Below are 10255 nucleotides of genomic sequence, written 5' to 3'. Positions count from 1 at the left end.
GCTCGGCAGTTTCCGTCCCTCCCCAGAAGAGGCGGGTTCGGTGGTGTCCGCCCCCCCCGGAACACGCGGCTTCGGCAGCTCCCGCCCCCTCCTACCCTCCGCCGGCCCTCGGCAATTTCCGGAACCCGCGCTCGGCATTTTCCGTCACTCCCTTGCAACCTGGTTTCGAAAATCCCTGTCCCCGCAGTGGAGCCAGCCGAGCACGCTCCAGAGTTGAAACCTTTCCTTCTGCCCCTGTTTCCTTATGTTCGTGTCCGGTAATGCCCTCTCCCTGCTCTGAGCGGAGCGGAAGACGAGGGGACTATTTCTCCGCGGAGGGACACTATAGTGACGAAACAAAATGGAAAAGGAACCTTCTGCCGGCGCCTATATAAGCGGGGCGTGGGGAAGCGGCGCCCTCTTTGCGCAGTGGGCGCTGTTGGGGTTGGGTTTCCTGTTACCATCATGGGCTTCGGGGACCTCAAGACCGCTGCAGGCCTCCATATGCTCAATGACTTTCTGGCGGATAGGAGCTACATTGAGGGGTGAGCGCTGCTGAGGGGGGGAGTGTAACCGGCCCGTCTGCGCCGCCCCCCGCCGACCTGTGCCACGCGCTGCGCTGGTACAACCACATCCAGTCCTACGAGAAGCAAAAGGCCAGGTAGGATCTGCCTCCACTCACTGCTTCTCTGGGAGCAGCCCCCCCCCCCGCGCAAAAGGCGTGGGTTGTTTTATTTGGGGTGGGGTTTGCCTTAAATGTTGAGCCTGTGTGTTGTCTTTGAAAGGTGCCAGCTTCGCTGCTGCTGTGGAGCAGGTAGGGTGCGGGCACTGGGGTGGCCTGGCCAAGATGGCTTGCTTCTGCCCTGGACAGCGTCACCAAGTCTTAAATAGGAAATTATCTTATTGGAAGCTCAATGTTGCTGTGCTTACTGAAAAACTATATTGTATGCTGAAAAAGTAGGCAAGTCAATATGCAAATACATCTTATTTGCTGTAACTTGCCAGTGAGTGAATGAGAACTGGGTCACCAAAGTTGAAAGACTTCTTTATTTTGAGGCAGGCAGTCAAAAGAAGGTACTGATAGCAAGCTCAAAAGTCCTCAAGAGTGATTTGGGCTTTGCATATGCTGCATCAGTTAGCCTAAAAAATTATTGCACATTTTGAACACTTCTGCTAGTATTATTGATCTCACATTGTACAAGGGTATGAAATTATCATACAGATACGATAATTATACACCTGGCGACGCTGGCCCTGGGATTCTGCACTTCCAGGTCTTCCCTCATTGCACATGCGGTGTTCAGGTGTTCAGGGGCTCGGCTGAAACCCCAGCACTGGAAGACGGGCTTTGTGGCCGCTCATGGCTTGAGCAGCATGACCTTCTATATACACTGCAAATAATGGTTTAAAGGTGATACCAAGGTGGGCTGGATTTTAACCAGCAGGTTAATCCAATGCAACTGAGTCCTTTTGTGTTTCCATTTGAAAATCATGCACGTACAATAGCTGCTCGCTAGTGGCTTTTGTAGCTTGGTCTCAAAGCCACCTGAGCCAGGAGCACAATAATTACAATGGCTCTTAGGAAAACCTCATATTGGACTATTCTCCCTGAAGGGTTAAATCAGACAAGTGACCAGGAAGGACACTGTTCTTGAGGGAAATGAAAGCAAATGTGTTCTCTTCTTTTTTTAGTGAATTTAGTGGTCATGAAAAGTGCCGTATTGACAGCCATGGAGACTGAAGTCCTCCCTAGAAAAGGTACAGCATAGGCAGTGTTAGTACGTGCCATTTCCACATTGCCTCACCAAGACCTGTTGTAGAGATGGATGGCTTGGTCTCTTATCCATTCTGTCCTAGGCTTTTCTTGATGTTACAGCCTGTAATACTATTTAATAAATTGTTAGTATGTGGGTTGGGGTGAAATTGTAAAATCCAGTTCACAAGATCTGTAAAGAATGTAATGTACTGTAATTTCTTCTAGCCGCTCAGAAGGAGAGTGCTTTGTCATTGGCTTTTCTAATGCCTAACAGTCTGATTAAAAAAATAAATAAAAAAATCCCTAAAGCAAACCCCACAATACTGTAAATGAAAGCATAAGACAAAACTATGCTCTTATGGTGTTAGTGGCTACATCTAGAAAGACTAAAGCAGGAATTAAATCATAGTTCAAAAGGTACTAGAATGAACAGGCAATGTAAAGTTGCATTCTAGGTTTTCTAGCAGTAGATGGAGCTATTTGAGCTGTGTTTGGGTTTCAGGAATATTTAGTTCCTGTTAGGTTCTCCTTGGTTCCTCACGCATTTTAGTTTATCCTTATTTACATTATAGGCTTATGGTGTGTTGGGTAGTATTGGGAAACTACTTCATAGTTAGAACCAACCTGTCAGTAAAACCCAAGGATTTGACATTGTGATAAAACTTTTGATATTACCATTCCCACTGAGGCTTAATTTTCAATAATGAAGCATTTCCTTGAAAATATTTCAATGGGGAGTGGCAGTGCTTAATGTGCTTCAATTTAATGTAAAACATTTTAATTGTTAAATTTGATTTGGTGGTGGTTACATTTTTTTTCTGTAATATATCCCATCACTTCTGCACTTGGAACAGCACAGTAAAATTTGCGGAACTCCTCTTGGTACAGGGTTGTGTTCTGAAACTTTTGGTTGCTGCTCTTATGTGGTGTACTCTAGGAAATCCAATTACCAGGAGCAAGAGTTGCTGTATGCATGAGAGGTTTAGCTTTCTATGCACATTAAATTCACCATATTCGTCTAAGCAGCATGCTTTACTGTGGGTACACTTGTGAATTGGAATCTGGTGCTTCACTTCTGAAATAGTGACATAATTAAGGTTTGAGTTTCATTGTTAGGACAAGAAATATTTACTGGAGGTTTACAACAGAATCAAAACCTCAGTAAAACTGAAATATACATTTTTAAAATCAGTTATCTTTAACAGACTGTGCTCTCTTATTTAGTTTGCCAGGAGTGAAGAAGGCTTTGGGGAAATATGGTCCTGTTGATGTTGAGGATACCACAGCTGGTGCAGCTGCAGATACCAAAGATGATGATGACATCGATCTCTTTGGATCTGATGACGAGGAGGTGTACTGGCATTTATTTTATTTATTTGCTATGAGTTTTTGTTTTCCCAGCTACCAAAATTCAGTTATAAATGCATTTCTTTTTTTAGTTTATCTTTGCTCTGTTGGTCTGTTTAACATCGTAAAAAGGTCATAATTTGTTTGAATCGGAGAGGCTCTCTAAAAATAGTCCTCTGGTGGAACTGACTGCTTGCTGAATGGGTGTGGGGACAGAACATGTTAATGAGGAACGTACTACATGCATGTTTAAATCTAGTGGAAGCACCTACTTCTTTACAGAATTTGCATGGTTCAAGTGAAGTCTGTAAAGTATCTGAAGGAGACTCGGGTTTGGTTTTTTGGGGTTTTTTTATGTGGCTTCCGCTTAAGCACAGGCTAAGCTAATGTGAAATCTAATTAGGATAAAGTTCTAGTGAGTTTGTAGGGGTGCCTGTTTTAACTGACTGGTCACATGATGAATAAAACCAAATCACCATCTTTCGGCTGATCTTGCTGATGATTTGTTTTTTTCTGACTAAGCCAGTCTACTTTGACAGTATTGTGAAGAATGCCTTTTTATCCGTGCTTTGTTCTAAATCTAGCTTCCTTTTGCAGGAAAGCGAAGAAGCAAAGAGACTGAGGGACGAGCGTCTTGCTCAGTATGAATCTAAGAAGTCAAAAAGTATGTTTGCAAGTGACTTTTTGTATCTTGTTCTTGTACACTTGATTTGATCATCAGTATGCACTGAATTAAGGGAGCTTAAGAAATCGTATTTGAACTGTCAGCTATAGTTATGGTTACCATATTTTCAGTTTCAAAAAGAGGACTGGGGGGGCGGTGGAATATGATTGTGGGGGGGATGGTGCCCCTCGTTTCCATCCCACAGCCTCTTGCCACCCACCCCTACTGGTGTCCACAGACACAGATGTATGCTGTCTCTGTCTCACCTGCCTGCAAATGTGGGGCCTGTGGCTAGTGCATTGTGCTCTGCACTCGAGTCACCTTCCCCTCCTGCCCTCGGCCCTAGGCAGTGAAGCTGGAAGTGCCAGGAAAGCATAGGCAAAGCGAAAACCTGGACATTTACTTGCATTTCAAAAACCTGCCTGGACAGAAGACCAAAAAATAATTGTACGGTAACCCTAGCTATAGTAGGTCAGACTTGGTCTGCTCAAGGAAATTTTAAGAGGCTCAGTTGCCCACTTTGTCCATTTTGAGGTTAAAGCAAAGATGGCGGGTGGGTTGTTCCTACCTTAAAAATAGACATACGAAGTTTGGGCCTAAAACACTGATCTATTTAAGCCTCTTACTAGGCAATCTACTTCTTAAATTCGGCGTTCCACAGTTACTGGTCTGGAACTGTTCAGAACCATAGCAGTTGCAGTATTCCATCTGTGGAAAATAAACTGTTACATTGTATTGTGTTCCCTTTCTCAGTTTCTCTGAAAAGGATCTCTGAATGTAACCTACAAAATGAAAACTTATATCTCTTTTAAGTTTGGCTTGATGGCAAAAGGTATCTTTAGTACAGGAATTTGTTGTATGTTTTTAATATTTCCTTTCGCAACTTTTTATAAATTTCTATTTATAGAAAAGATGTTTGTAAATGGGCAGTTCTTGTGAAATGCCCTAGACCCTGGGGAATTTACAGCAGTTTGTTACTAACTCATTCATATTCATTCGTACTTAAATGTTGCTTTTCTTCCCCTTCCCTCCTCCTCCTGTCCTTATCACATTATAGAACCGGCTGTTGTGGCCAAGTCATCAATCTTGTTGGATGTGAAACCCTGGGACGATGAGACGGACATGGCCAAACTGGAGGAGTGTGTCCGAAGCATTCAGACAGACGGCTTGGTCTGGGGATCTTGTAAGTAGTACATCATTAAGGTTGTGTGGGCTAGTGAAGGCAATGTAACTTTTTTAAATTGCACTGTATAGAGAAATATACTTGAAGGGGCACAGAGCTGGAGTTGTAGCTCAAAGAAAAAGAAGGAATTCCAGGTGTTAATAATAAATTGCAGTAGTATTAAACCGGAATAGTAGCTCAAGTTTCTTGATGCTTAAAAATGGATCTAGACAGCAGTTCCAAAATGAAGTTTAACTTAGATGTCAACTTGTGGGCTTGTCTTCTGAGTGCTGTGAGCAGTTTTTTATTCCTTGAGGTAATTCACTAACTCCAAAAGGAGATTTTTACCACTGGCACCCCCCCCTCCAAGTTCCTGGTATGATCTGAAGATCTGCTGCTTGTAGTGGATTATATCTCCCTTGTAAAAAAAAAAAAAAAATTGCTTTCTCCTCAAAAATACTCAGCTGTAATTAGGATGGCAAACACTTAAAATGAGAATGAAACTACTTTAGCTTACATTGGAGTCTCATGTTTTTAGTAGCTCGAGGGTTGACTTGGGGAACCATATGTGAAGCAATGTTCTGTTTGTTTCCAAGTACCTTCTGCAAGCAATAGATGGCATCATGGAATGAGTATTTGATTAATACTCTTATAGAGGGTATTGGATGAATGGAATGTCTCAATTGCTGTTTTCTGTTCTCGACAGCCAAACTAGTTCCAGTTGGCTATGGTATCAAGAAGCTTCAAATTCAGTGTGTTGTTGAAGATGATAAAGTTGGAACAGATATGTTGGAAGAAAGAATAACAGCTTTTGAAGATTATGTACAATCAATGGACGTAGCTGCTTTCAACAAGATTTAAGCCCTACATCTAGAATAAAAGTATTTGCAGAACTCAAACCATATGGTCTCCACTTACTCTATACAGCAACATCTAGTTCATTGATACTTAAAAGTCCTAGAGTAGAAGTAAAACCAGATTTCTGTACTACTTACTCTGCTACAAGCTCTGTGGTTAAGGCACTGAGTCAGGAAAGCTGATTTCTAATGGGCAGAAAGGTAGAATTGTTAGTCTGAGGTCAGGCAGGGCAGGGTGACCCTCTAAAGACTAACTTGTTCAAAAAGACATGAGGTGTTTTTGTATGAGCTTGTTCATGGACCTGTGAGTGGTCCCTTCATAGGATCTGACAAAGTAGGCTGTTGCCAACAAAAGGTCATATCTTTCTGAATAAATTTAATCTTTAAGGTGCTGCCCTACCTTCTGCCTATCCTTAAATCTGTGTTGAAAGTCACTTCTTTCCCAGGTTCCCCCTCTGAAACCATGTTATTTCCCTGAAGGGAAGACTAGGGGGCAGCATACTTTCACTAAAAGTATCTTGAAGAACTGATGTTGAATAACCTCATTTAGCTTCAGCTCTACTTTCATAAAGAAGTAAGATCTCTGAATCATAAGATGAAATACCAGAATTATGAGAACTGCAAGATAAGTCTAAACAAGTGTACTGTATATGATTTTGCTTTCTACTCAACACTGGTGTACACTCCTTCAGTGTTCATTGGACTTTTTAATAGCTGCATGGCTTTTAGAAAAGCTTGCTCTACTAGGCTTACAGCACAGTAACAGCCTCCAAAATATAGGTACTTGAATCATTACCAGAAACTGTTTAAACTTGAAAGTCATCAATTAAAGCTTTAGGCTGTCCATTAAAATATCATTTCCAGACTTCCTGTCCATTTTGAGATTCGTCTGCAGCACTGAGCTGCTTTGAGACAGAACCAGAACACGAAATAGCAATGTAATTTGCTTCCATTGGGCTGCAGGTGTTTGAATCCTGAAACCTTTCATTACCATATCCATTCTCTTTTGATAGTGCTTATTTTTATTACTCACTTTGAGGAGTATATTATAAATACTAGGGCTGTGCAAAACTTTGGTCCCTGATTCAATTCGGTGGCCAAATATCTGAATCAAGTCAGGAGACCCTTTAATCTCTCTCAATCAAATTGGAGCCTTCCAAATCGATTTGGACATAGACACGGCTTTAAACGTTTTTTCTACATACATCAAGGTAGCAGGCAGCTTGTCAATGCTGCGATGCTGGGGCGGATGGAGTGTGCCACAGGAGCATGGGGTACTCCCTAGTGTGCTCAGCAGCAGACCTGGAAGTGGACCAGAAGCACTTCTGGGTCTGCCAGGGAGCGTGCTGCGTGCCCCCCCCCCCCCAAATGCTCCCCGGCTCAGTGTTTGGTGCCTCCTGGGTCTGGGGGGGGCCCCCCAGTGTGTTCCCCAGCAGACCTGGAGGTGGACTTTTGGGCTTGCTGCTGAGCATGTGGGCCCCCTTCCCTCGCACTCCTGTGGGACGTTCCATCCACCCCAGCATAGCACTGTTCACGAGCTGTGCTGCACCTCTAGGTACGTAGAAAAAACATTTAAATCTGCATCTATGGCGAAATCACTGATTCCCCAAATCGGCATCGAATCTTCAGATTTGGATTCGGGCGAATCAAATTGGGGTCAGTGATCCAAATCAATGAATTGAACTGCAGTTCCCCATTCAAGCCAATAGATTTGAGTCTTAATTTTTGGTATGCAGATGCAAGATCAGGAATTTTTGTAGTGAAAAGATCTGAAACACTGAACTGAGAAATGTAGAGGAACGGGTAGTTAATGTCCTTCACGGGCTTTGGGACAAGAGTAAACACAATTAATAGGAAAGAAACTTTCTAAGATCTTAATAGCTAAATATCTTAGGGAATTTACAGGATGACTGGATTTCTGATTTTTAAAGTTAGCCATGTTTAAAAGGTGATGCAAGCTACTTTTCAGGGAACATTAGTAGTTTATTATAGTCGACTGTATTGTGCACTCTGGTTCTGCAAGGTGCCAAGTACTGTACGGTGCTGAACGTTTATCTCTAAATCCCCCAAAGTTCAGTAACAGATCTAAATAATCAAAAATGCATGTAATATAGCTTGTTTATGTACTGGTATAGTGTTGTTATATCTACTGCTTTTTTTTATAGAGAATAGGAACTATCCTGATTAAAGAGTAAAGGGTCTCTTGCTATATTGTATCTTGATATATTTTGAGAGGGAAGCCACAAAGTTGGAAATTAGCAACCTTTTGGTTCTAGTGAACGGCTGCAGAACCCCTGACTGAATCCTCCATGACAAGACAGTGGAAGCCCTGCTCCAAAGTTTTTTCTCTTTGAACAAGAGGGTGCTACTCCCTTGATCTGAAAACATCCCAAGTTAGAGATCCTGTTGCTCCCTATTTCCTCCTTGGCCCTGTCCACAGATATTTGTTTCCCCAGAGACAAGTAGCAGCGGCTTACCTTGTGCTACATGGTCTGGCACCTGGCAGGTTACCCCAGGTATGGTAGGGGAGGCTGGAGCCAGCAACTGGGGGCCCCAGCTTTACCTAGAGGCCTTGGGGAGCTGCAGCTGGGAGCCTGGCCAGCAGCCAGTGTAGTTTTTTGGACCCTGGATCTTCCAGGGTCAAAAACCCCCACACTGCAAGGTAACAGCACAGGGAACACCTGCATGTGCAGTGTGTAGTGCTGCAGATGGGTCTGTGGTGCCACACCACACGTCCGTGCTCATCTGGACACGGCCCCTGTAGGCTATTTCCTCTGGGTCCTGATCTCACTTGTTACAGGCTCTCTTATTTCCTCCACGTGTGATGTGTACTCCTTGCTGCCTCTCTGAGTGAGTTGTGAAGGGTCTTGTGCTAATTTGTTCAGGGTCTACTATGGGGCATTAACGGTGCCTATACATGAGCAAAGAAACTGCTGATGTGCTGTAATTACAGTGTGTTGGAGCAGACTCAATCGGATCCGCTAGAGTGCGGTAATTACCACACAACAGCAGACTCTGGTGTCTTGTGCATCAGCATCCCTGGACTTCAAAATGGCAGCAGGGGTGCTTTATATAAAAGCTTGTTTGGCAAGCTTTAGATAAAATGCCCCTGCCACCATATTGAAGTGATACATGAGATGCTTTCGGTGCTTTAATTAAAGCCCCCATTCCCCAGAGCAGGTGTATAAATACCCTAAGAGCCCAGTGCCAACCCACAGAAGAGAAGGATTCCTGTCGCTACTATTCATTGTTGCAGAAAGAACCTTGACAGGCCCAGTACGTTTTTTTTATAAAGAGTATTAGAAATGTCTGTTGCGAGAAATTACCGGATACTTACCAGTATCTCCCAGTACCTATTGTTACATCTTTTCTTTAAAATCAAATATACAAACAAAGGTAAAAAATGAGTTTATTTATTCCTTCTGAAGAGAAACCAGAGCATAACGTAAGTAGCAAGCACAAATTAATCCAAATAATAAACCTCCCAGAGACAACTCGGGAAATAAATCACAGTGAATGACTTATACACGAGAGAACCATCATGCCTTTTACAGGGTATCTGTCAGTGTCTCATTTTTAGTTTTCTGGCTTTCCAACTGCACAGACATATCCTGTTCTCAGGATAGTTCCTTTTTTTGCAGTGGCCTGTGGGCACTAAGATGGATCTACAATCTGTAAAAGGTGTTTACCATTCCTGGTGTTTTTCCATTGTCGGTGACTTGAGCGAGCAAGTGTCCTTCCATCTGTCAGTGTACAAGTTCTGCTAGTATTGTGGATATCCTCAGGAAGCAGACGCTCAACATCTTTGGTTGTGTTCAGATGTCTTGAATGGGGAGTTATGTCATCTGACTGGTGGGCAAATTAGTGAGTGCCTTTCTCCCCATGCAATAGGGGTAACTAGCATTCTTGTCATAGCTTCTTTAGTTCCATAGCTGTTTTGTAACTGCTTCTGGCTAGGTTTTTTTCAGCTAAACAAGTTTGCTAGATGTTGGCATTAAAGTTTTTGCTCTGTTCTATGAATTTCTAAACTCCTGATGTTCATAAAGCATTGTGCAGCATCTTGTGATATTAGGGGAAAAAAAGGAAGCTCCCTTGAATCTTCTCTGGTATTCAAAATCAAATTCTTTAGTATTTTTACTGATTTTTCTACTAACCCCATTGCCTGAACAAAAGTTGTATCAAAGAATTGCTGAAATAAGGCTTATCTCCGAGACTGAAAAGGGTTCTACTTGGATCATATCTTCCAAAACTCTTAGGACTTGAACAAAGGTATTGTTCTGAGAAGAGAGCAATCCTACAGTGCCGCTGAGGAGAGAGATGGCAGGAACGCTCCAGGATGCAGAGTGGAGAGCATGGTCAGAACATCAAAATTAACACCTTATCTTTAGGAAAAATATACCAGGAAGTCTTTAAAGAAAAGCGACCACAGGTACAACCTACCAATTATGACTTCCATAGGCTTCTGTATGTTAGAAGCTGTAATGGAAGGG

At 42.8% G+C, this 10255-nt stretch overlaps 1 protein-coding gene and 2 non-coding genes across 3 annotated transcripts; all 3 read left to right on the top strand.

Annotated features, from left to right (window-relative positions):
• The first annotated feature begins 391 nt into the window (after window positions 1-391).
• EEF1B2 (eukaryotic translation elongation factor 1 beta 2) lies at window positions 392-5807 on the top strand. Its single transcript, XM_006029543.3, is given in 6 exon segments — window positions 392-523; window positions 526-640; window positions 2960-3086; window positions 3680-3746; window positions 4804-4929; window positions 5615-5807. Coding segments are annotated over 6 exon segments (669 nt in total). The 5' UTR covers window positions 392-444; the 3' UTR covers window positions 5770-5807.
• LOC112551228 lies at window positions 3529-3607 on the top strand. Its single transcript, XR_003095455.1, has one exon. It is a non-coding gene; the product is annotated as a small nucleolar RNA SNORD51 (small nucleolar RNA).
• LOC112551229 lies at window positions 4400-4536 on the top strand. Its single transcript, XR_003095456.1, has one exon. It is a non-coding gene; the product is annotated as a small nucleolar RNA SNORA41 (small nucleolar RNA).
• Window positions 5808-10255: the final 4448 nt, after the last annotated feature.

Source organism: Alligator sinensis, unplaced genomic scaffold, assembly GCF_000455745.1.
Source record: "Alligator sinensis unplaced genomic scaffold, ASM45574v1 scaffold372_1, whole genome shotgun sequence".
Taxonomy (NCBI): domain Eukaryota; kingdom Metazoa; phylum Chordata; order Crocodylia; family Alligatoridae; genus Alligator; species Alligator sinensis.
Note: the sequence above shows the minus strand (reverse complement) of the source record. Positions and strands in the feature narration are given on the sequence as shown.